We start from the raw sequence: 26,647 nt of genomic DNA on the forward strand, positions 1-26,647 counted from the left end.
CCCCATACATGGCAGCCCACCAGGCTCCCCCATCCGTGGGATTCTCCAGGCAAGAACACTGGAGTGGGTTGCCATTTCCTTCTCCAATTGTTGTTCAGTCGGTCAGTCATGTCTGACTCTTTGTGACCCCATGGATTGCAGCACGCCAGGCTCCTCTGTCCTTCACTAGCTCCTGGAGTTTGCTTACATTCACGTCCATTGAGTCAGTGATGATTCCAGTAACCTCTCCTAACATATTGCCCATACTGTGAAATCATTTCTAAAAGCAAACCTATATTACCATCCCCCTACTTCAATTCTGGTTCGTTTCTAACTGCCTTCTAGCTAAAGTTTAAGGCTCTTTATAATTAGACTGATTGTTTATCTTTTTCTTAGACTCATCTCTGCCACTTTTGTCCTCCTCCTCTTTCTCTAGTTCCAGAAAAGGACCACACACTCTCTCTCACATACAAATAGCTGCACCTGCTCTTTTTATTGTCTTGAGTTCTTTTCTGCCTTGTATGCTTCTATAATCCTTTTTTTTTTTTTGCTTCTGTACACTTGATTGGTCTTCCCTGGTAGCTCAATAGGTAAAGAATCCACCTGCAATGCAGGAGATGCAGGTTCAGTCCCTGGATCAGGAAGATCCCCTGGAGAAGGGAATGGCAACCCATGCTGCTTTTCTTGCCTGGGAAATCCCATGGACAGAGGAGCCTGGTGGGCTACCCCCATGGGGTTGCAAGAGTCAGAAATGGCTTAGTGACTGAACCACCATACTCTTGATTAACATTCAGAACTAAGCCGAGATGTCACTTCATCAAGGAGGCACTGGGTTTGTCAAGTTAGTTCCCTTCCTAGAGGCTTATGACAAAGCTCTATATTTTCTGTATTTGGGAACTTATTGGTGTATCTACTATCTCTTCATTTTAGGGTATGTTTCTCTCACTACACTGTAAGACCAAAAGGGTAGGAACTTAATTCTTTTACACAGTTGAATTTCTATCACCTAGCAGGTGTCAGTATGTATGTGTCATTTCAATGGACCGTCTTAAAGAGGAAAGACTGTAATAGTTTCCTCTTGATGCTATAAAAATGACCACAAATGTAGTCGCTTAAGACAACACAAATTTATAATCAAACAGTTCTTCAGAACTTCAGGTCAGAAGTTTGAAATTGGCCTCGTTGGGCTAACATGAAGTGTCAGCAGAGCTGTGTGCCTTCTGGAAGCTCCTGGGGAGAATCTATTTCCTTGACTTTTCCGTTTTCTAGAGGCTGTTCATGTTCTTTAGCTCATGACCCTCTTCCTCTATCTTCAAAACCATTAACATCGGGCCAAGTCTCTCTGCCATCTCTCTGATTTGCTCTCTTGGGCCTCTCTCTCCCCCTTTTAAGGACACTTGTCATTATGCTGGGCCCACCCAGATAACCCAATATAATCTCGCTGTCCAGTATGAGCTGTTTATCACATCTAATTCCATCTGCAACCATAATTCTCTTTTAAAATAATTTATATTTAGCCTATTTTAAAACAATTAAATTTTAACAAAACTTATTCACAGATTCTGGGGACTAAGATGTGGACATCTTTGGAGGACCATAATTCCTTCTACAAGTTAACAGAATCAGTATCTGTACAGAAGAAAAATGAGAAGAGTTCTGAAAAGTAAATTTGGTCTCCAGTAACTTGAAAATACCTTTATTGAGCCCTACTATGTCATGCTTTCAATGCTTATCGCTTGGGAAGACAGTTATAACCCAGATAATCACTGTCTTGGAAATTAGAAAGGATATAGGCAATGTTAAAAAGAAAATCTTTTATAGGATGATGAACAGTGGAAACTGTATTACACTGACTGTCCAGCTAGTGGGGAATAAGGAAACATTTTTGACACTGTTTTTTCTTTTCTTTGTGCAGTAATTTAATTATTTTAGACCACCTCATTATAAAATGACTGTGAATGTCACCTTCAGCCCAATGTTCTATAATCCTGTGATCAAAAGCTTTTACTCAGATTTAATGGAAGCATTTTTCATGCCAATTTCCATTCTACTCTCCTCTACTTTGCATTGCCATTTTTTAGCATTAATAACATGGTAAACCCATTTTCTAAATATGTCCTGAGTTTGGAGCCTTCCTTCATAATGTTCCACAGTATCACATAATCCTATCTAATGTTTACTGTTAGTCTTCTGCATTTCTCATTTCCTTTTTTCTCATTTTTGGTGGAAGCAGAGAATGGACTGACTCTAATAGCTCTTCCATATTGCTTAATAGTCCTCTCTTTAGGGTGAAATAAACTCATGTCCCTTCATTTTTTTTCCCTATGTGCATTTATAAATTGTTTTCACCTTTAATGTTTCCTTCTCCTCCTAAACTTCTATTTTCTGGGTAACTTAAGAGATGAGACTCTTCAGTTAACATTAACTAGCACCCAAGGAAGTATTGGTAACGTTTAAAAAAACTATTTTCCTAGCAAAGATTGTGATTAACTGCCCTGTGAAATAAGGATAATTTCTGACATTCTTATAACTGGGTGGGTTTTTTCCCCCATTTTTTAAAATGATTTCACTCATGTTGTCTCATGTAATAGCATAAGGGATCATGTCGTGGAGACTACCCATAATCTTACTCCCAGCTCTCCTTGTAATTTCATCCCATTCTGCTCCCTTCTTCCATTTTTAGAGTGCAAGAGAATTGCATATAATGGAGAGCATGCGCTTTTGGTTTCCTATTTCCCTACCTTTGCCCTTGGTATCTTCTCAATAAGATTCATCCCTGCCTTTGCACCTTTTCTTCTTTCCTTATTTTTGCTCATCTTTCTAGGTTAAACCTAGCCATCACCTTCCAGAAAATGTCTTCCCTAATATCCATGTGGCTACATAATATCCCTTTCTTTGTGCTCCCGAAGTACCCTTTGAATGTATGCACCCTTAATTATGCAAAAAGTTTAATATTTACCCATCATATGTCATTTTCTACTATGCTGTGAACTTTGGTAAAAAAGGAGTCTTGTTTATCTTCTTGATAATTGGTAGAGTGACCAGCATATACTAAGCATTCTGTATATAATATTTTCTATACATTATTGCATAAATAAATGAATTCATGACATCTTAACAGCAGTTCCATGAGTGAAAAAGCAATGAATGTCCTCAATTCACAGGTAAAGGCCACCAAACTAATAAGTTCTACAATGGAAATTGAGACCTAGTGCCTTAATTTTACGTTCTTTGTTTGCCCAGTATCATTTTTGTGCAGGAACTCACTCTTGTGAATCACTAAGGTCACAATTTAATTATCCCACTTTTATAGGGGATTGAGGGTCTCAGGGATATCAAAGTTAATAGTGGGGTGAAAGGTCTTTATGCTAATCATAAAAAAATATGAAAGAACAGATCTATTGAATAAAAAGATTTTATTAGAAAGGGTTAATTGATTCTGAGGTGAAATATAGTTTTTGTGTATGGCATAAAGCTCATTTTATATGGGTTTTCCCCACAGAGAGAATAAAATAAAATGTTGGTCACTTTTTATAATATAGGAACTAGTAGTTCTTCATTCTTTGATATCTCCACAGAACAGTTGTCATGTGAATTTTTCTAAGAGGGATTTTTCTTCCTTGCCTCTCACATTGTTATACTCAGGCATATTTGTATTACTAGAAGAAAATCACTCATAAACAAACCCTAGAGGCAATGAAATAAAATATATGTTTCTTGAAATGATTAGACAGGAGTATATAGTCACTTCCTGATAAAAGAGTTTTCACTTGATTCTTTTCTTGTCTTTCTTGATGATTTCATGTTAATATCTCCTACTATAGATTGTGTATCTACAACAACATACTCGTATCAAAATAGTCTCTATAAGTTCTGTAACAATTTATATAGGTTTATATGTGTCGACTTTAATTATGAATGTATAGGTAATCATGCTTAAAATGGTCAAATTTTAAGTAATATGAGAAATTATAGTAGAAATAGATTTAACTCTGCTGTGCTGTGCTTAATCACTCAGTCATGTCCAACTCTTTGCGACCCCATGAACTATAGCCCACCAGGCTCCTCTGTCCATGGGATTCTCCAGGTAAGAATACTGGAGTGGGTCACCATGCCCTCCTTTGGGGGATCTTCCCAAGCCAGGGATCAAACCCAGGTCTCCCACATTGCGGGTGGATTCTTTACCACTGAGCCACCAGGGAAGGCCAAGAATACTGGAGTGGGTTGCCTATCCCTTCTCCAGGGGATCTTCCTGACATAGGTGTTGAACTGGGCTCTCCTGCATTGCAGGCAGATTTTTTACCAGCTGAGCTATCAAGGAAGCCCAGATCTAACTATATACAAGTATAAAATTTTAGCATAATAAGAATGAAACAAAAATTGAAAAAGAAGACCACTTGGGAACATATATTCAATCATTGACTAAGCGTAAGTAGCTTAATTTACAATAGTGATTTTTAACTTGGATTTCATGGTATTAGGAATCTTTGGCAGGGAGGTCAGTTAACCTCATGAACCTGTATGTAGATATGTATGTATAGGCATTTTTTTCTATAGAAAAGGATTATTATTTTTTATCAGATGATCAAATGGAATCCATGACTTGAAATGTTTAAAAGCTACTAATATATGACCTCATTCTAATAAATTTTAATTTATCAAGTGCTTGATAGATACATGAGCAGAGAATATAAACAAGTATTTTGGAAAAAGAAACATATAGAATAAATAAATGTATAAATTGTGTTCTACTTCATTAGTAATCAAGCAGATTCAAATTATAGCAAGCATCAACTATCTCTTTATATCTAATAAAACCACATTTGTCTAAAAATACAAGCAAAAAATCTGCTATCAACAGCATAAACTCATTCTGATACCACTAAAAATTGGTATGACCATTGGGAAAGCAATATGACATTATTTAGTAAAAACCATAAAATTTTTGATAATGTTGACTCAGTAATTTCTTCTAAGACTGTTATACAGCAGAAGTTGGAAAATAATTCATGAAAATGTTCATTATGATGGAGTCTCTAATAACAAACAAAAGGAAAAAGTACCCCATATGATGTTTATGGCAAAATAAGTAAAAAAATAAATAAATAAAAAACGCAGCATAGTATTGTGGCTAAGTAAAATCCATGTTTTGGGAGGACTGTAATGTGCAGACACATAACGTTTGGTGATCCTTGTATGTTAAAATATTTTCGTCATACTAATATATGACAAAAATTGAAACAACAAATATTAATTAGCAAATATAAGACCATTATTATATAAAATATTAACAAATCATACGGTATCATTAAGTGGTTTGGTTTTCACTTCTAGATAAACACATGTAGACATGCAGGTTGTTCACTCTAAAATTCCAGGATGTCATTCACATAGGTTACAACATACATGGAACATGCTGGGTTGTTCAAAATAAGGCTCTAAATTCATGACTATTTTTTATTTGTGTTAATATGTTCACCTTTTATGACTCTGATCACCTTGTAGCATTCCATATTATCTATACAGTCGTAATGTAACATGGTCACTGTGAAAAGCCATGGACTTTGATTCAAATAATCTATAGCAGCTCATCTCTGTCACTTATCAATTTTATTCTTTCTGAGCTTGTAGTTTTAAAGTATAAAGTGGTAAATTACATATGGGCTGATTGAAATAGTATATGTAAAACAACCTTGTAAACAATAAGATAGTAATGTTATATCTTATAATAATGATAAAATTAGTATTATTAATATTTGTCATTTTAAAGAAAATATGTTACTAACCAAAAGAAAACATTAGCAGGTAATTCATGGAAGGCATATTTTTCTTGCATTAAAAGCGAAAGAGGTACAAGAGTACATTTAGTGAAGATGTTTATATGATGAAGCTCACATTTAGTGCTTTTTACACAGCAAATGCATATTTTGCACATAATGTCAAGGTTTCCCTTCTGCCTTCAAGGCCTATCTAAAAATTGTTCTTTGTACATATAATCAAAAACAATAAAAATATTGCTTCACTACCCACTTTTCATTTAAAAGCATCTGGAACAAATCTCTTCAAAACACCCTCATATTCAGCTTTTGGTGAAGATGTTTGGGTATGTTTTAAAAACCTCTGGATGAATGCTTTCAAATGACTCATTCATTCTCCCATGTCTGACAGATAGGATATATATGAACATGTAGGAAAAATAAGTAGAATTGCAAATAAGGTTATTAACTTTTGTGAATATATGTGTATGCCTGTACAGACCTGTACATACCTGTCTTTCTTTATAGCAAGTCAGTGAAAAGGGTTAAATCTTGACCATCTGAAATTCTGTTTTTTATTATTATTATTATTATTATTATGAAGAGTAGTATTAGATTTATGGCAGTAATATTCAAAAGAGGCTAGATTAGGTTTAAAAGCTATTAGTATCTATTTTTATTTAATCACACTTGTCAACAAAGGAAAGATTTCTATGTTATAGCTATCATGTATCCTCTACTGTGTGAATAATGTTGATATTTGACCATACACAGTAGCTTGTGGGAGTAACACAAATAAGGAGGGAGTATTTTGTGATGCTAAATAACATTTTCTCATCTAGGAAAATGATTTTAGGTTTATTATTTTTCCACTATTCTCTTTTATATTGCTTAAGAATATCTACTTATGGATTAATAATACTCTTTAAAGATAAACAGACATTCTTAATGTATAGATATGTGTGTCATAGGAAAGTGATTGTTTACTGTGTATCATCTGTTTTCAGAAGCAGTGGAGATTGACTACTGAAAAATAATATGAGAGCAAATGAGGTTATTTCCTGAGGGCATTTCAATAAGGGTTCTTTTGACCCATGTAAATAAAATATGAAATGTCTCAATTTTAAGTCTCTCTCACATACACTGATTTATTCAACATTGACTAATATGATTGCATATACAGTAATTTCAAGATAAGCTTCAGCATCAAAAAAGCATTTTAATAAATCACAATTGATGATTTTCCTGTCCATTGGACTCAATACTAACTTCCGGCTTTGGAAAAAGAGATAATTTTTAGAAGCTTGAATTCTGTGAAGCTCTTTCTTAATAATTTTCCACCCTAATCTCTTGGTGTAAGAAGTCCTTGGGGATTTTTCCTTTGAGTATATTTGTATACATAATCCATGAAGAGTATCATTTGCATTTTGATTTGAAATTTCCTGACTTTTAGATGAAGAGAAGTGCTAGAAATGTTGTAGTTTTACGATCCCCCTTCCTCTAATGCATTCACATATTGATCAGATATTTTCTGAGCTCTTAATTTGTGCAGACAATATGCTAGGTTCTGGGGTACAGAGATAAGCAAGCCATGCTCCTGATCATCAGGAAACCTCTCCTATAATGGGAAAAAGCTATGTTAGGGGCCTGTGTTAGAGTATGCAGGTATTACAAAGGAGGGAAAAATAATTTCCTGATGGACTGGGAATGGGGCAAGAGGAAAAAGCTCAGGAATAGTTTCTGGGAAGAAATAACAGACAATTATTTCTTTTGATTCTACTGGAGCATCTACTCATGATAGTTGTTTTGTTGGTGTGTTTAATCACTAAGTCGTGTCCACCTCTTTTGTGACCCCAGGGATTGTCACTGCCTGGCTCCTCTGTCCATGGGATTTCCCAGGCAAGGATATTGGAGTGGGTGGCCATTTCCTTCTGCAAGGGATCTTCCAGACTCAGGGGTCGAACCCACATCTCCTGCGTTGGCAATTAGATTCTTTTTTTTTTTTTTAATTAATTATTTATTTTTTCAGTGGGTTTTGTCATACATTGACATGAATCAGCAATAGATTTACATGTATTCCCCATCCCGATCCCCCCTCCCACCTCCCTCTCCACCCGATTCCTCTGGGTCTTCCCAGTGCACCAGGCCCGAGCACTTGTCTCATGCATCCCACCTGGGCTGGTGATCTGTTTCACCATAGATAATATACATGCTGTTCTTTCGAAACATCCCACCCTCACCTTCTCCCACAGAGTTCAAAAGTCTGTTCTGTACTTCTGTGTCTCTTTTTCTGTTTTGCATATAGGGTTATCATTACCATCTTTCTAAATTCCATGTATATGTGTTAGTATGCTGTAATGTTCTTTATCTTTCTTTCTTAACCACTGAGTCGCCAGGGAAGCACCACTATTAATAAATTATCTCTTTTTAAATGCTTTTATGTAGTATTTGAATGAATATGGACTTGACTGTATCAATTATTTTTCAGATTTCATTTTAGTTTGGATGCTCAGTAACAACATCACTCATGTTTGATTTCATTATCAGTGAATTTGCTACTAAATGTAAAATAACACTAATGTATATTAACAGAAAGTTATATCAGTTGTAAAATATGAGTGATAGCCAAAGTTGCTTCTTAATGATATCTCTTTTTCTTTTTTCTTTTTACGTTGTAGATGAAAGAGAAGATGTTCAAAAGAAAACATTCACAAAATGGATAAATGCACAATTTTCTAAGGTAAGGATATTTTGTTGCTCCTCTATTGAAACATGATGCTGATTTTTCAAAATGAACTGTGTATGTGTGTGATTTAAATGTCCATATCGTTTTCCTCATAGTCTGTTTTAACTGTGCAAATCTGGGAATATTATATTGATTTTTAATTAAGGAAGAAACAACAGAATATGTGGTAAAGAGAAATTATTTAATTTAATAAAACATATCTTTGATTCTTCTTCATAATATTAGTTTCTTTAACAACATAAGTCACCAGAGGATTTTTTTCAGCAATCTTCATCAAGTAGCTGGTATATATCATATGCTAGAAGAAGATAGGAGAAATCTTTATTGTTCTGAAAACAATCATTTTATTGGTCCTTCTTGATCTTTACAAAGTATAGGAAAAATGAGTAGGCTATTTGGCCCCAATGATAAGTTTCTTCTCTTTATATGTAGACATCAATCCATACTCCTAATATTTATTTATTTTGCAAATGCAACTAACTTGTGATCAATAGCACAATTCTAGATAATTTTTACATGAACACAGAGTAAAATATTCTTACATTGAAAGCTACCATTAAAAGTGAAATATAAGGGGTTTGCTGTGGGTTTCAAGGTTAGAAAGACTTGATTTATATTTAATAATTGTGGATTGGGCAAATCAGTCAAATGTTTTGTAAGTCAGTTTCCTCATCCTTCTATTGTGTGTGTGTGTGTGTGTATGCACGCCTGTATAATCAGTCAAATACAGATAACGGAAGTATAAAACTAATAAAATATGGATCCTATATGCAAGGCTTTAAGAGAAGTAAAATAGTAATAATGGTTATTTTGCATGTTATTGTGATGATTAAAAGAGGCACATTGTGTGAGAATTTCTAGCACAATGCCTGACACCCTTAATATATAGAAATTACTCTTTTCTTGAGCCTGTCTCACTTTGTGAAAATCTTGGCAGTAGATCCAAAAAATCTACTGGGAGATGCAGTCTAAAAAGTGTTCCCTTTACTACTTCAAAAGGTTTTAGCGTATCATCCATTCTTTGTGGTATTTGACAGCAGAATTGCACCAGGTGCTCTTTAGTATATTGGCAAGAAGTAAAGTTACTGAATTTTAACTAATCAAATTCCATTTATATTTACTTGCTGAGGTATTTAATAAGTAGCTATTACAGAACTTTAATAAACATAGGAATGAAATATGTTTTAAAAATCTCAACTTTTTTTAAGTAAGTGGCATGCAAATAATATAAAAAGAGAAAACTATAATAATACAAATGAAAAATAAACTCAGAAATATTTAGGATAGGAACTCATAATTCTGAGAATATTTATCAGATAGCTGTGTCTGGTTTAATTACTGTATCTAGTGGCCTCATTGAAATTTTCTTAATTTCAGAACTTTGTAGCAGACAATAGATAAAAGCTTTCAAACAAATCTATCAACAAATCAAAAGTATAAAGAGATTTTTTTCATAATAATAATGTATGTAATAATAATAATAATTACTCTGAATGTTTGAATTAAACTAATTAGTTATTTTAATAAGGAGTGTAAACGTGATAGACATTGTGAATTCTCATTCCCACAAATCTAAATAGATCATCAGTCTCTGTACATTGACATTTCTAAGTGCTGTTTACCATAATTCATGTGCTAATAAACAAATATAGTTTGATATCTTATATTCTGTGAAACGTTGTGAGCACTGTCTTAGGCACTCCCTACCCTAAGGAGCCCTCATATCTTAAAAGCTGTGGAATAATCACACCCATGAGTGTGTTTACTGTTTTTTTACAAATAGCCCGCCCCCAAATTCAACTCCCACTTACTTCATTTATTTTATAAGTATTCTCCCTGAACCTATTAAAGTTGGATCAGGAGAGTCACCATTCTTTTAAATGTCTGAGCTTCATATTTGGGCATATCTTAGGTATCAGGATTATAAATAAATATATTAATAAAAATAGAGGGAAGCTATTTAGAGATAAAATTTATATGAGTGTGTGTGTGTGTTGATTTTTCATTTAGAGATCTGAAAGATATTTTCCATGTTACCTGGTTTCTTTCTTGCTGTGACTTCAGGTTGGATGACTAAATTTTATCTAGATGCTTTTGAAGATAATGAGAAGAGAAAGCTAATTGATTCAGTTTAAGCTACTCGGTGGTACCAAAAGATAAACATAGCTGTGAGATATGTCATTTGACATATATTTATTTCACTGCTACCTGAAACTGAGCAGAAGTCTAGGCCTGTAGGAGGCACCAAATTAGTTTAAAGTTGAATTTTCTGATCTCATGGAACATACATATTTGGGAGATGTTGGATAATTGCTAAATGGAGTAGCACTAAGTAGTCTCTAGGTAGTCAGAGAAAGCAGTACTGAGTTAGAGTGAATCCAGAAACCTTTAGGAAGCAAGCTCTACTGATTGACTCTAAAGGAAGGAACAGCAGAGAGCGACGCAAGAATGTGTGTTTTCTTTATAATCCCGTTGATCATTACTAGTACACCGAATATGTATAATAAATACCTTTGGTCAGTAGTACAGATAATTAAGTATATACTAAATTTAAGAGAAGTGGACATTCTGAATGAAAAAAAAAAAAGCTGAGGAAGGCTTCAAAAAGACAGAAAAAGCAGTGAAACATTATCATCTGTCTGTGTGGTACATTGGACAGAGAGAAACACATACAACAATAAAGATGAATATGATGAGGTAAAAGGTTTGTCAGTGAGGCATATGTACACATATACACCTTTGTATAATATCTGTAAAGTATAGGGAGACAGCAAAGTAGTTTCTGGTTATTTTGTAAAGCTACAGTTTAAGAGGAAAATGTGATTAAATATAACCTTATCATTTTGTGTCATTTGAAGCTTAAAGTATCTTTGTAGTAAATCCAACTGATTTTTTTTTATTTTTCCAGTTCCATTTTAAAATAGGCCCTATCTCTTTTTCAAAATAAGTCTTCTATTAACCTTCAATTCCCCAAATTTTTACTAGAGTGTGATTTATCACATCTATTCTATAAAGATAAGCAAACAATATTTATCACCACATAAACACAAAGCCATTGCTAGGTAAGATTAATTCAAGGTAAATGTTTTCTTCTTGTAAATTATAGCTATTTTATAATCCTAAACAATGTTTAGTATTTACTATACCACAAAAATAATTCACATTATAAAAATCTTGCACATTCACACAAGTTCTTTCAAAAAATCATTTAAGGAAAGTACACTTTTGAAATCATGACCACCAATACTTTTGTCATAAAACTTCCTTGATGTTTGCATTAGAGGAAAAAGCAATTTGTGGGGTAAAATATTTACTACTAGATCAATTGAAAGATTTAAACCATCTATCAGTGAGTTATATGATGGGTTTGATCTGATGCTGGATTTAGCGATTAACTTTTTCCCATCTTCTAACTTCACTTTCTGTAATTTTTCCAAAAGTAGTAGACAACTTTGTATTAGACTTATATGAAGTAAAACTGTGTAATTGATTTTGTCTGTGAACTTCTCAAAGGTTTATGATATGATAATGTCTTCATTGACACATATGTCTTCATTGCCACAATGTATGTGCTTGTATGCTTAGTCACTAAGTCCTGTCCTTAGTCACTAAGTCTTTGCAACCCCATGGACTGTAGCCTGCCAGGCTCCTCTGTCCATGGGATTTCCCAGGCAAGAACACTGGAATGGGTTGCCATTTCCTTCTCCAGGGGATCTTCCCAACCCAGGGATCGAACTCTTGTCTTCTGCGTGACAGGAGGATTCTTTACTCCTGAGCCACAAGGGAAAGCCCATGCAATGTATATGCCTATGCCAAAAACACCAGATACACCCTCTCATGATAACAATAACATGAGATACAATCAACTGAAGCAACATACTTTCCCAAGAATTCACCAGAATTTACCGTCTTGACAGTATCATGAGCATGATATAATACAAATTCACACTAAAATTGTGAGTCAGTGAACAAGGCTTCTTTACACAGCTCTGTACCATGGAGCCTTAGGAGAAATCACTATATCCACACTTGAAGACATTTCAGAAAGGTACACCTAAAGTTCAAATTCTCAGAGTCTTGTTTTCCTTATATGTATAGTTCTGCTGTATGAGAAAACATATAATATTGTAAAGTAAAATAATACATAAATTAATAAAAAATGGTATAAATAGAAAACAAAATATTGCCAATTTTGCTATCATGTAATATATTTTCTGAATTCAGTGAATAGTATATTTAGGCACTTCTTTGGATGCCTGCTCATTTCTTTCTTGAAGATGGTTTTGGCTACTCTCTTTGGATGGAACAGAGAGAATAGAGCATATATTTATATTTCATCACCTTGCCACACTCTCTATGCCAATTCATGCCCTCAGTATACACACACACACACACACACACACACATATACAAACACACAAACATGCAGGCACACACAGTAAGTATGTTATATATTTTAAATTAGTTGAACAGTTTCATTATATAAAAGGAGGATTATATATATATATATATATATATATACTGAGACATAGGGGAAAAACATTATTTCAGTGCAAGAGATAACAATTTGTATGTACCTTTCCACTATGTCAGTTCTAAACATATATGTACGAACAAGTTTATATATATCCATAGCACAAGAGGGGCTTCCTTGGTGGCTCAGTCGGTAAAGAATCTGCCTGCAATGCAGGAGACTTGGGTTCAATCCCTCAGTTGGGAAGATCCCCAGGAGAAGGAAATGGCAACCCATTTCAGTACTCTTACCTGGAGAATCCCATGGACAGAGGAGCCTGGCGGGCTATAGTCCAAGGGGTCACAAGAGTAGGACATGACTTGACATGATTTATTAAGACTAAACCACCACCTTGTACAAGGGGCCTGACTTTCAGAGGTAAGAGAGCAGAGCTGCTGTGTCATGGAAGATTCACCATAAATATGAACAGACACAAACCAGTATGCTCCTGGCTTTCTGTTTCTCCCTCCTAGTTGGTATCGGGAAGAATTAGGTCACTAGGGAGATTGAAGGGCAGTGAACTAAGTCTCTGGATCATGATAATAAGCCCATATAAGTCTTTGGTAGCACTTGAATTGTTCGATACGATTGTTTTGGAGAGATGAATATTGGTATAGGAGACTATAGAAATACTCATTTCAGAAATAGTGAAGAATAGGAACTTTTTGGTTCCCATATAGCCTTATGTTAATAATGCTCTTGAGATATGCTTTCATGGTTGGTTGCTGTACTGACCTCATGAGATAAATATTCAGGATGAGCTAATGAGAATTTAGGTGGCTTACTCAAGGTAAAGGGAAAGGATGAAGCTGGAAGCCAGGAAACTGGACTTTAAACCCCATGATATTTCCATATTTGTTACTATTGTGACAACTACTCCATCTACAAAATGCTGCATTTTTCTTGGGACACATCACACAAATGATAGGTTTTATGAGATGTAGAAAAGGATTTTGAGTTCATTGAAAATTTGAGAAGAGATTTAATGCTTGCAATACCAACAGGAACTTTAGCCTGCCTTTGGATGTTTAATAACCCCAAAACTCAATCAATGTTTAATTGATTCTTTCCAAGTGATTTCTAATACATTAAATTTTAAACCTTTTACATGTTATATTTTAGTGAGTGACATAATCTAATTTTTAATATCATCAGAAAATTGTGGGTACTGTTACTTATTAATATTGATTTTTATTTCCATCAGATATTAGCACATTATTATGTGTAAGAAATAATTTAAATATTGATTTAAAATAATTTGATGAGAAATGCAAGATATTGCTTTACTGGCATGTGGGCTCCGTGACATCTACACAAAATGTTAAGATGACTTCGAGAATGATGTGTCTAGTGTTTGCAATAGAGATGATTATGCTAATGGTCTAATCCATTGAGAACCATTCCCTTGAATGTTTTCCCGAATCTAATCTTTGCAAAGTACCCAAGTAACAAAGGATATCATTCAGTTAATGAAAGGAAAATTAGACTGTGATCATTCTCACTGTTTTCAATGAAAGACAAATAATTTATTGTTTATGTTGCACATCTTTCTTAGAAATATGTTATTCTTTATCAATCCACTGTTACTGAGCTCTTAATTATTCTAGCTAGTGTTAGAAGGTATACATGTTTTGCTCTATGTTCTGAAATATCTTATGACAGAAATGAAGTTGTTGATTGCAATACCTACATAGTATGGAATGGTTTCAGTGGCAAGAATATTTAACTGGCAAATGTAAATATTTATCAATTAGCATGACTGTTGCTGGCAAAAAGCAATTCTCTGTAGCTGATAGGCAAATGCATTAGTTATCCGATTTATTCTGTCTTAGGGCCCTACATAACTTTCTAGTAAAAACAACATATATTGACTTTAGAGATTTATTTTCATTTTGGAAAGAATAGTTGGCACTCTGGTACTGTCCCACTGGAGCTATATTGTTGCTAAAATAACCTTTCAGCATTCAACAAATATCTATTGATTGCCAACTCTGTAGTTGGCATAGTACTGTACACTGAAAAAGGCACAATTCAGCATGATTTCTTCTCCAGATTGTCATCTGAAGGAAGAAGTAATGATATAACATAATTAAAATTTGACCTTTAATATAATAGAAGTGCTATGAGAATGTAGATGGAAAAATGACTAATTGCTTAGAGAGGAGGAAAACTTTTTGAAAAGAGGTGACATTTAATCTGAGATTGTCCATCCAAAGACAATCTAAAGAAAGGTGGAGGCAACAAGAATTGCATGTATGGAACACTTAAAGAAGTTTGGCCTGTCACATGACAGGTGGCCAAGGAGATCTGTGAGTGGAGAATGGAGGTTGTGAGAGAGAGCAAGATGCCATTCCTGAATAAATGTATTGTTGGGGCCAGTTGGGCCAAGAATGAGATATCAGTTTGATCATGTTAATATTCAACTTCTGGTTGAAAAATGTGAAGTTCTACAACAGAAGGCAATTATGGAGCAATTAGACTGCCCTCCCTACTTAGGACCACTAATTCTTCCTTCAAAATTGAATCTGAAGCCTCGAGTTTACACTTAGGGAATAGACATCTGGATCTAAAATGAAAATGTAATTGGGTTACCTTTTTTTGTAGAGTTGTTTGATATCACACACACTCATCATCATGCTGTATCACAGTCACTTTCAGGGCTTGTTAAAACATAGATCACCAGAACCCACAGCCAGAGTTTCTGATTCTGTGGATCTAGGGGGACCCAAGAACTTTGATTTTTAAGAAGTTCCCAGGTAGAAAGCGTTCTTATTTAAATTACCTGCAGTTATTGTGTCAGACTGTGAAGACATATTTTTAATAGTTTGTCTGTGAATTAAGTTCCTATCCTTCATAAACAACCATTTATATTGAAGGAAACATGCTTTCACAGTAATACACTGTTTTGAGTCAGTCAGCTTATCAGTAATGTTGCCATTGGCTAGAAATACTGGGGGCACCCACCTGATCCCTTAGTACCTGTGGGGCTCCCCACAGATACTTCTTGAGTAGTCAATGTAGTGACTGTTTTGGCTCTTGTGATTCTTTATTGTTATTTCAAGAAGCATCTCAGCAACAACCATCAGGGAACTTTGAAGAAAAAAAAACAAAAACTTTAGTTTATTGCTCTAAACCTGGAGGGTACAAGGCATGCCTGGGACCACATAGTGAGGTCACAAGTAGAGAGAGAGAAAACTTGGGATTCTGCCTTTATAAGGGTCAAGGGTGTGATACTTTGGTTTTTGTGGGTTCGCTGTTGGTGAACTTAAAATGTAAGAGTAGGAATTAAATGCTGGAAGAGAAAAATCAAACTCTCAGTTATCTAGGCTTTCTAAAAGAGGTAACTTGCATGGGTGAGGCAGCCTGACTCTTTATCTAGTTATGTAGCTGGTAATGTGCTTATTCCAAATAGATGCCTTTGAAGTAGATGCCTTGGCAATCATAAGCTTAATATCAAGCCCTTACATTATAATCAGAAAAACTAATTGTCAGGTGTTTACACTACACACACATAGTCTATACTCGCCAACTAATTGTTTATTGAGATCTATTGTATATCAGGTACTCTAGGTTTTTGAACAGGCAGTGGAGAGACATGCTGATGCTACTGCTTCAGGGACCACACTGGAAATAACTGCTATAGAACATGAGCAATTTAATCAGGTCCACGGTAGAGAATGTTTAAGGAAACTTCATCTAGGATTTTGATGAAGCCTCAATGGGGAATGATCTTTCTCCAGCTGAGAATTACTATCCTTGATTGAAGTTGAGATCTATCCAGAGGGATCTTTACTCAGTAATAGAATTGGACTGGTGTTAAAAGACTCACAAACCTACCAAACAGATACACACACACACACACACACACACACACACACACACATATATATATATATATAATGTTGGGTTGGCCAAAAAATTCCTTTGGGTTTTTCATAACATTGTATAGGAAAACCTGAAGAAATTTTTCAACCAACCCAACCAATATATATATTACATGTATATAAGCTTATAATACTCTTCTTATGTTACAGGTCTCAATTAATATATATCTGATTGGCATACATATCTGAGAAAGGTAGATAGGATATTTTTCAAAACTCTATCCTATAAGCAGATTTGTTGTCATTCAGTTGCTCTGTTTTGTCCAACTCTTTGTGACTTCCCTGGTGGCTCAGAAGGTAAAGCATCTGCCTACAATGTGGGAGACCCGTGTTTGATCCCTGGCTTGGGAAGATCCCCTGGAGAAGGAAATGGCAACCCACTCCAGTACTCTTGCCTGGAAAATCCCATGGACCAAGGATCCTGGTAGGCTACAGTTTCTGGGGTCACAAAGAGTCGGACACGACTGAGCGACTTCACTCTCACTTTCATTTTGCAACATCATGGACTGCAGCATGCTAGGCTTCCCTGTCCTTCACTATCTCCCAGAGTTTGCTCAAACTCATGTCCACTGAGTCAGTGATGCCATCCAACCACCTCACCCTCTGTTGCCCCCTTCTCTTGCTGCCCTCAATCTTTCCCAGCATCAGGGTCTTTTCCAGTGAGCCAGCTCTTTGCATCAGATGGCCAAAGTATTGGAGCTTCAGCTTCAGCATCAATCCCTCCAATGAATATTCAGGGTTGATTTCCTTTAGGATTGACTGGTTTGATAGGTGATAAAGAAAGTAATTAATATAGTTGAACTCTATGTTCTGGGGGAAAATAAATAGCCCATTCAGGCATTACTGTCAACTGTATCTCCTTGTTTTCTTTCACAGCAATTATTTCATGGGCAATGATTTGTTCTTCTTACTAAGAGAAAGTTTCCAATGCATATACCATGTCCTTCAACTTCTCTTTTGTTCGTTACTTTGCTTCTGCAGGAGAGATTTATTTTAGTGGTATTCTGAGGCTCTTTTTTGGTGCTCCATTAAGGGTTATGTTTTGAACTTGACCTGGGTTCCTTTAGCCTCCTAGAATTCTCTATCCAATTATGATCATGGTAGCCAGAACACAGAGAGTTAAAACCAAATCTAACATGAATACATTGATATAAGTTCAGCAATAAAAATCTCTCTTGCAATGCAGCTAGAGGCAGATTTGTGAAGTTCATGTACAATAAAAGGCAGAGTATGGTTTTTAAAAAGTCCTTTGCCTAATCTTACTCTAATTTAAACTAATTTCACTGTCTCAATTCTATGTACAAAGAGAATTAACAATAAAAGTAGACAATAGGTGATCAGTAAATAAGTCATCACTTTCAGTCTTGTCCAGGATTGTAGCCCACTGACAGATGTACACAAGCAGACCCCTTAATTAGAAATGTGAGTGAAACCACCCCCATGGTTTAATATTAGCTGTCATTTAATGAGGACAAATGAGAATTATGGATGAATTTGCTAACTGTTTTCTTCTTTCATTTAGTTCACTTGGCACCCAGAAAACCAATCTTTTCAAAATATTGTGTTGACCAAAATGTTTGTTCAGGTTTATCCATAACATCTTATGGAAAATCATGAATAAACTTTGTGGTCAATCTGGTACATGGTCAATGGATGGTGCTTTTTGTAAGACCTGGTCCTATTATTAAAACTACCTGCAACTATTATATTAGGTAATATATATTTTGAATATTATAGCCATACATTAAGCTCATATTCTTCATAAATAACCATTTATATTTAAGAAGACATGTTTTTATATAAATACACATAAAGTCTATATTCATTAATTTATTATTTATTGAGCACCTGTGACATGTCAGGTGCTCTAGGTTTCTGAGCATAACATGAAAGAGAAAAAAATCTCTTTAATTGTAGGGCTCTGTGAACCAGATGAGCTAAATTAAACAAGGAAACATTTAGCAAAGTATTTGACATTTTCTGTATTTATTTGTCAACTTATTTTATCTCTCTGCACCTGGAATATAGAGTTTTGGATAGTGGTTGGTACTCAAAGGGAAAATAAAACAGGATGAGGAAAGGATAAGAATAGGGTGGGTGGCTATTCTCTACAGTGGATCCTGAGAAAATCTCTCTGAAGAGACATATACAAAACCTGAAGGCAGGAAGAGAATGAATCATTCAGATGTCATGCAGAAGAAAGTTCCAGACAGAAGGAAGAAGAAGTACAAAAGTCCTTGTGTGTTTTCAAGGGACAGAAAGGTGACTGAAATAGAGTGACTGGGGGAAGAGTGTTGTGAGCCACAGCTGAATTGGTGTTGGGAAGCCAAATCAGGTAGGGTCTAATTGACCTTTGTAAAGGCATTGGCTTCTCCATTATGGTAGATTAGGAGGCCAAGAATCTTAAGCAGTGACTAGAGCAACGTGGGGAGAAGGCAATGGCACCCCACTCCAGTACTCTTGCCTGGAAAATCCCATGGACGGAGGAACCTGGTAGGATGCAGTCCATGGGGTCGCTAAGAGTCGGACATGACTGAGCGACTTCACTTTCACTTTTCATTTTCATGCATTGGAGAAGGAAATGGCAACCCACTCCAGTGTTCTTGCCTGGAGAATCCCAGGGACGGCGGAGCCTGGTGGGCTGCCATCTATGGGGTCGCACAGAGTCGGACACGACTGAAGTGACGCAGCAGCAGCAGCAGCAGCAGCAGAGCAATGTGGGGCTTCCCTGGTGGCTCAGTGGTAAAGAATCCACCTGCAATGCAGGAGACTTGAGTTCAATCCCTGGGTCAGGAAGACCCCCTGGAGAAAAAAAATGGCAACCCACTCCATTATTCATGCCTGGGAAATCCCATGGATAGAGGAGCCTGGCAGGCTAGAGCCCGTGGGGTCCCAAAGAGTTGGGCATGATTTAGCCACTAAGCAACATCAACAACAGAAGCAATATAAGTTACACTCTAGACATGAGAGGTGAGCTAGAGGCTAGTGTAATCATTCAGTTTCACTGTGGAGCTAGGACTTGGTTGTTAGCCATGGACCTGAGGAGAAATGGCCATGGTTTGTATACATTTTGAAAGTAGAGATAACAGGGTTTGCTGATGGACTAGATACCTAGATTGAGAGAGTAGAGAAAAACAATTTTAACCTAAACATAAGGGAGAACAGGATGGCTGTTTACTGAGATTAAAAAAAAAAAAAAGACTATTGAAGGACAGAATTTGGTTAAAAAGTACAGTTAAATTTCTCATGAGAAATCATGGAGAATAATTTTAATTTGGATATCTTTTCTTGGAAAGAGTATTTATTTTCAGCTTCTGAAATTTACCTCAAGGTTACAAGGAAAGAAAAAAGGAAGTGAGGGATGGAGGAGTGAAAAGAAGAAAGAAAGGAGAGGGGGAAAGGGAGAGAGAAAGAGGGAAGGGAGGGAAGGAGGAAGGAAGGAAGAAGTTATCTCAATTTTCAAAAAAAAATAAAAGAGAGAAAATACAAAATACCACTATCATTGTGTGAATGAATGTGTATGTAATCCAGTACAATTGCACTAGAGTTAACCTGATCTTTTCTTCTCCTATGATCTAGTATGGATGGCCATACATAAGCAGAGACAGCCTTGATTTACCTATAGTTTCCTTCTTCATAGCAATTACTATATAGAACCATTGTTGACTGCATTATAATTATTATTTATATATATTTTGCATCTATTAACTTCTTGAGGGTCTGAACCTTGACTCAGTCATCACTATGTACTCAACCTAGAGCACACTCCCTGGTATATAGTGATGTCAATACATGATTATTGAGAGGATGGAATGAATGGCAACAGAGAAGGAAGAAAAGGAGAAAGAAACTTGAAAGAGACTTGAAAACAAAGTCAGTCATACCAGCAATGATCTCAGTCCTTTCTTCTCTGAAGACTCTCTTTCATCTTCTTTCATATCCTCAAACATCACCTCTACCCAGGACCTAAAATTGGGCATGAAACTTTGGAAGCACTGAGCAAATGATTTTTGAGTCTGCAAACTTCCAAACTTGCATATGTAAAACTGAGCTTAAGATCCATATTTCCAAGTGCTTCCTGAACCTTTCCACCAAGGCATGGCAAAATCCTGATATGAGTCCTGAATGATATAAATGGGGATGACCTGGTTGGATAGATGAAGACAACAAAGTTTGGTTAATGATTGGAGAAGGAGAATGAGGAAGGCATTGATGAGTATCAGGTAGTTTTTCAGGACATTAGGCTGATACAGGTACTACAGATTGGGAAAAGAAATGAGACAAAAAGGAAAAGAGAGATACTTTGGAGGGTTATTGATCACTTTGATTTTAGATATTGAAATATTTGGTTTAATGTGGTCATGAGGACAAGTACGAGATTTAGAATCCTGAATTCAGAATTCCAAGTTCACCCCTTAGTGTGTGTAAACTTGAGTAAATTATTAAACCTTTCAAAGCCTCAACTTCCCCATCAGATATTTATTTAAAAGATGTTCTGCATGCAAACCACATGGAATTATACCAGGCATATGGTAAATATTCAATTATTGGTAGTGATTGTCATTTATATTCTTGTGAAGGCAAGAACAATTGAATCCCTCTGAGAAGAACGCATGAGGCTGTCATTTGTCTGACAGGCTTTTATTTTGCTGAGTTGGGTATGAGAGCCAATGGATTTTGGTTATGTAATGTTGTGCTTAATGGGGTATGGGATTTGAAAGGATTTTACAAGACATGTGTTGGGTAAAAAAATAATCAGGTTTGAAAGCACAGCTTAAACTTTATTAGAATTGGTGACTAGAGAAATAAATGAGACACCTCACGTGGCCATGAGTGAAGTACTGGGTAACAAAAATACTTACGGTGTAAGTCAAAAAGAAACAAAAAAGGGCAGAAAGCATCAGAAGAAGGTGTGATTACCATTGTCATAGTCCAAGGTGTTCAAGTTAAGAGAACTCAAGCCTCTTGTTATACATACCACCTTCTAGAATGCTTGGTCTTGATCCTGATAGGTACCTACTCTCCAAAGACCTGTCTCTACCCTTCTCTGTTTGACCCCCAGAGCCATACATCCTGTTCATCATGTTTGTTGGTTTCCTGTTGTTTAGTTGCTAAGCCATGTCTGACTCTTTCATGACCCCATGGACTGTAACCCACCAGTCTCCTCTGTCCATAGGGTTCTCCAGGCAAGAATTCTGGAGTGGGTAGGCATTTCCTTCTCCAGGGGATCTTCCTGACCCAGGGATTAAACTGGAGTCTCTTTCATGGGAAGGCAGATTCTCTACTGTCTGAGCCACCAGGGAAGCCTTTCTTGGTTTATTCTTCTGTTTTTAGTAGACTATAATCTCTGGTAACTTTCTGAGAAAGGTTTCAAGGGAGGTAATTTTTTTAGAGATATTATGTCATAAAATACTTTTTAGTCTATTCGTCCTTTTTTGCTTCTTCTTTTTTTTAATATCCAGATGATCTTGTCTCAGAAAATAGTCACTTCTCTCTTACAGTCTCTTTTCAATGTACTTCTCTTGCAGTTCTCTTCTGCCTCTTGTATTGTTCATATTTTCTGTGGTCCTGCTTTCTTGTTAGTTTATATGATTTATTTTGGGGAACTCTTTTAATTTCAAAGTCTTTCTTCAAATTATCTACTGATCTTAACATTTTGTTTACATTTGATTATAATGCTTACATTTAAGATACTGATAGTTGATAAACACCCTTTCCTGATAAAAATACTTAGTATAAAAAGGAATCTTTGAATACTTTTGCTCACATATTATACCATGGATATACACTTTAGTCCAATAGTCAGCATATTACTTAATATGGACATATTTGATGCATTCTGACCAAAGACAGAGAACATATAAAAGATATAGGGTTGTTCAGTTATCTTCACTTCTACTTAATATTGTGTTTAGAGTACTAGCCATTACAACCAGATGAACTAAACCAATTCAAGGCAAAAGAGTTGAAAGAAGAGGTAGCAGTATCCGAATTTGCAGACATGACTGTTTACCCAAAAAGCCACAAATAAACAATAACATTAACAAACACACCAAGACAAACAGTTTAGTAAATTAGCAGAATATAAAATTAACATGCAAATTCAATAGACTTCATGGTAACAAGCTCAAAGATTTTACAGATCAGGCATACCCATTTACAACAGTAGAAGCAAGAAACAAATTTGATAAGACATTCTTAAAATCTATATTTAAAACTCTCCTGAAAGACACAAAAGAAAATCAAAGGGAAAGACCTACTTTGTTCCTAAAAGCATGATTTAATATCATAAAAGTATCTGTTCTTTGTAAGTTAATGAGTAAATTAAATGACATTCCAATATAAGTAATATTTTATTCTGGACTTAGATAACCTGACCCTAAATTTTATATAGAAAAATAGCCAAATACAAACAAATGAAAAAGCAACTGTAAACAAATACCAATGAAGTGATAGGAGATAAAAGAAAGCATACAAAATTTTAATTTAAAATCGGGATGGGGCACTTTGGCATGTTAAATTTGAATTGAAAATTTCAATGGAAAATAAACATTTATTTAAATATATTTCTAAAAATATATTTCCTGTCAGCTGAGAAGACCTGGTAGCAATGGGTACTTCTAGCTGAAATGATTCTAACACCCACTTCCAATGTAGGTCTCCAATGTAGGAAAAGAGGGTGGTTCCCCACATCAACAAGCAGTCCTCTGATACCACCTGAACTTACTGTGCATGCTCAGTAATGTCCAACTCTTTGCAACTGCATGGATTGTAGCCCTCCAGGCTCTTCTTCTGCATCTCCTGCATTGGCAGGAGGATTCTTTACCACTGAGCCACTGGAAAATCCTGGGTGTCCTATGCTGCTGCTGCTGCTAAGTCACTTCATTCGTGTCTGACTCTGTGCGACCCCAACAGCCCACCAGGCTCCCCTGTCCATGGAATTCTCTAGGCAAGAATACTGGAGTGGGTTGCCATTTCCTTCTCCACCTGGGTGTCCTATAAGGCAACTCAAATTTGACACTGTTTACCCAGAGATAATGTCAGATCCCACAAGTTAAGGGTTAACTCCTACAAGAATGCCCACACACCCCCTTCCTCTACTGACTTCAGAAGCCAATTACAAGTCCAGATTGCTACCTGTACTTCTGACTCACAAGTTGTAAATTGGAGGTTCCAATGGCCCCCTCCAAATCAGGGTGCTGATTGAAAGCCCAGGTTATCACCTGTACTTCTGACTCACTAGCTGTAGACCAGAGGTTCCCATGATCTCCTCCTTGGGTTGGGTTAATTTGCCAGAGCAGAATACAGAAAACTCGTATGCTCAAAAGGGGTATAACTCAGGAACAGCCAGATAAATGAGATGCATAGGGCAAGATAGGGGGAAAGAGCTCAGGGTATGGTGAGGCCAAACAAACTGAGAAAGGTTTATTGAAAAGTAGTGAGGAGTATTACAGTAATGGTTCAAAGAGGGTGGGGTCAGCTCATGGACGTTCTTCTGATTGTTTTGTAGCAAGGTAAGTGGGAGTCAGTGTCATCAGTCTTCAGGTTCTAAGGGTCTATGGTGCTTGTGGGCACCATAACATTAACTTCTCCCACCTGGTGGGGATTTCAGTATCCGCAAAACATTGCAAAAATATTGTTATGGGTATTTCTTGAGGAGGAACCAGGACCCTGCTCCAAAAGCTCCACTATTGTTTCACTGTTTACTGTTCCTCCATTGTCTCTACATCCCCTCCCTTCCCTAATTAGCATATGTTTGAACTTGCCCCTTGGAATTCAGGGAAGGTCATGGAGACTGAATGAAGTCTATTTCCTGTAATCAGAAAATGGGGAATACAGAAAGGCTTTTGTGCCCAGGAGCCCCAGAGTGTCTTGTTTGGTGTCAATGCTTATAGATTTATGCCTTTTAAAATGTTATTTTCCTCTTGTTTTATAGGCAGGCTTCTGATTTTTTTTTAAATATATGCTTACATTCATATTGATATGTTTTTTTCTGATATTAAAGGAGAAATATATATATTTAGGAAAAATGAATGTTGGCTTAGGTTTTCTCTAATGGTCTATTCAAGAATCTGGAGGATTGTTTGTCACCACAAAAGCTGGAAATGTTTGATTTTAATATGCCAGTTTTCAAGTAAAATTGATTTAGTTTCTACCTTTTAAGAATAAAGGCAAAGCAAAATGCTTTGTATTACTGATTTTATTATCATAACTGACTTTTGAAGAATTGAATGCAATTTTGGAATGTCAGCAATATTCCCTTGAAGTTTAGGTATGCTTCACTATATACTATGCACATATATTCTGAAAAAAGCAGTTCAAATAAAGACTGCTTCTAATAATATTATAAATGAGCTGTTTAAGAAGTGTATATGACAGTAGACATTGAGAATTTATTCAGAGCCTATATGTAAGGCATTTCAATATATTCCTGAAGATCAAAACTGTTGTCTAAATAGTAAACCACTAGTTCAGATTAAAAGCAACAACGATTTAGATATCATTGTATACTGCCTAATAGTCTTACGATCCTAAACAATTATGTGAATATTTCTTTTGGTGTATTTTCTGTTTCACTGTAGCTGTAGGTTAGCAAATTAGCAGTGTGAAGTTATAAAACAAATACGACTAACTTACAAAACAAGTCCTAGCTTTCTTCCACTCAAATATGTAAACTTACAAAGATTGCATTCTTCATGGATAACAGCATTTGCTATTTCTTGTCTGTGGTTGCTGAGAAAGTCTCTTTCCTTATCTTGTTCAGTTTCAGGATTTCTGTTGGCAGCCGTCTATGAGAATTTTTTTCCATATGTATTCAAGGGAAAAAAAATCACAGATATTGGACTTGATCATTAGCTTACTACAGTTTTATCTTCTAAGAAGAAAAAAATGGATTTGAGATTGTTGTTGTTCAGTTGCTCAGTTGTGTCTGACTCCTTGAGACCCCATGATACCCCATTGACAGCAGCATGCCAGGCTTCCCTGTCCTTCACCATTTCCTGGAGCTTGCTCAAACTTATGTCCATTGAGTTGGTGATGCTATCCAACCGTCTTGTCCTCTGTTGTCCTCTTCTCCTCCTGCCTTCAAACTTTCCCAGCATCAGGGTCTTTTCTAATGAGTCAGCTTTTTGCATCAGGTGGTCAAATTAATGTAGCTTCAGCTTCAGCATCAGTCCTTCCAATGAATATTCGGGATTGGTTTCCTTTAGGATGGACTGATTTGATCTCCTTGCAGTCCAAGGGACTCTCAAGAGTCTTCTCCAACACCACAGTTCAAAAGCATCAATTTTTCAGGGCTCAGCTTTCTTCACAGTCCAACTCTCACATCCATACGTGACTACTGGAAAAACCATAGCTTTGACTAGACGGACCTTTGTAGGCAAAGTAATGTCTCTGCTTTTTAATATGCTGTCTAGGTTTCTCAAGCTTTTCTTCGAAGGAGCAAGCATATTTTAATTTGATGGCTGCAGTCACCATCTACAGTGATTTTGGAGCCCAAGAAAATAAAGTCTGTCACTGTTTCCATTGTTTCCCCATTTATTTTGCCATGAAGTGATGGGCCTGGATACCATGATCTTCGTTTTTTGAATATTGAACTTTAAGGCAGCTTTTTCACTCTGCTCTTTTACTCTTATCAACTGGCTGTTTAGTTCTTCTTTGCTTTCTGAAATAAGGGTGGTGTCATCTGTGTATCTGAAGTTATTGATATTTCTCCTGGCAGTCTTGATTCTAGCTTGTGCTTCATCTAGCCTGGCATTTCTCATGATGC

General features: G+C 36.0%; 1 protein-coding gene across 1 annotated transcript in view; it reads left to right on the top strand.

Moving 5' to 3' along the window:
• DMD (dystrophin) overlaps window positions 1-26,647 on the top strand; it is a 2,165,569-nt gene that overhangs the window by 183,387 nt on the left and 1,955,535 nt on the right. Inside the window, exon 2 of the mRNA XM_061137756.1 lies at window positions 8,414-8,475. Coding sequence (XP_060993739.1) covers window positions 8,414-8,475 — 62 coding nt within the window. The remainder of the gene's footprint in view (window positions 1-8,413; window positions 8,476-26,647) is intronic.

Source organism: Dama dama, chromosome X (assembly GCF_033118175.1).
Source record: "Dama dama isolate Ldn47 chromosome X, ASM3311817v1, whole genome shotgun sequence".
Taxonomy (NCBI): Eukaryota; Metazoa; Chordata; class Mammalia; order Artiodactyla; family Cervidae; genus Dama; species Dama dama.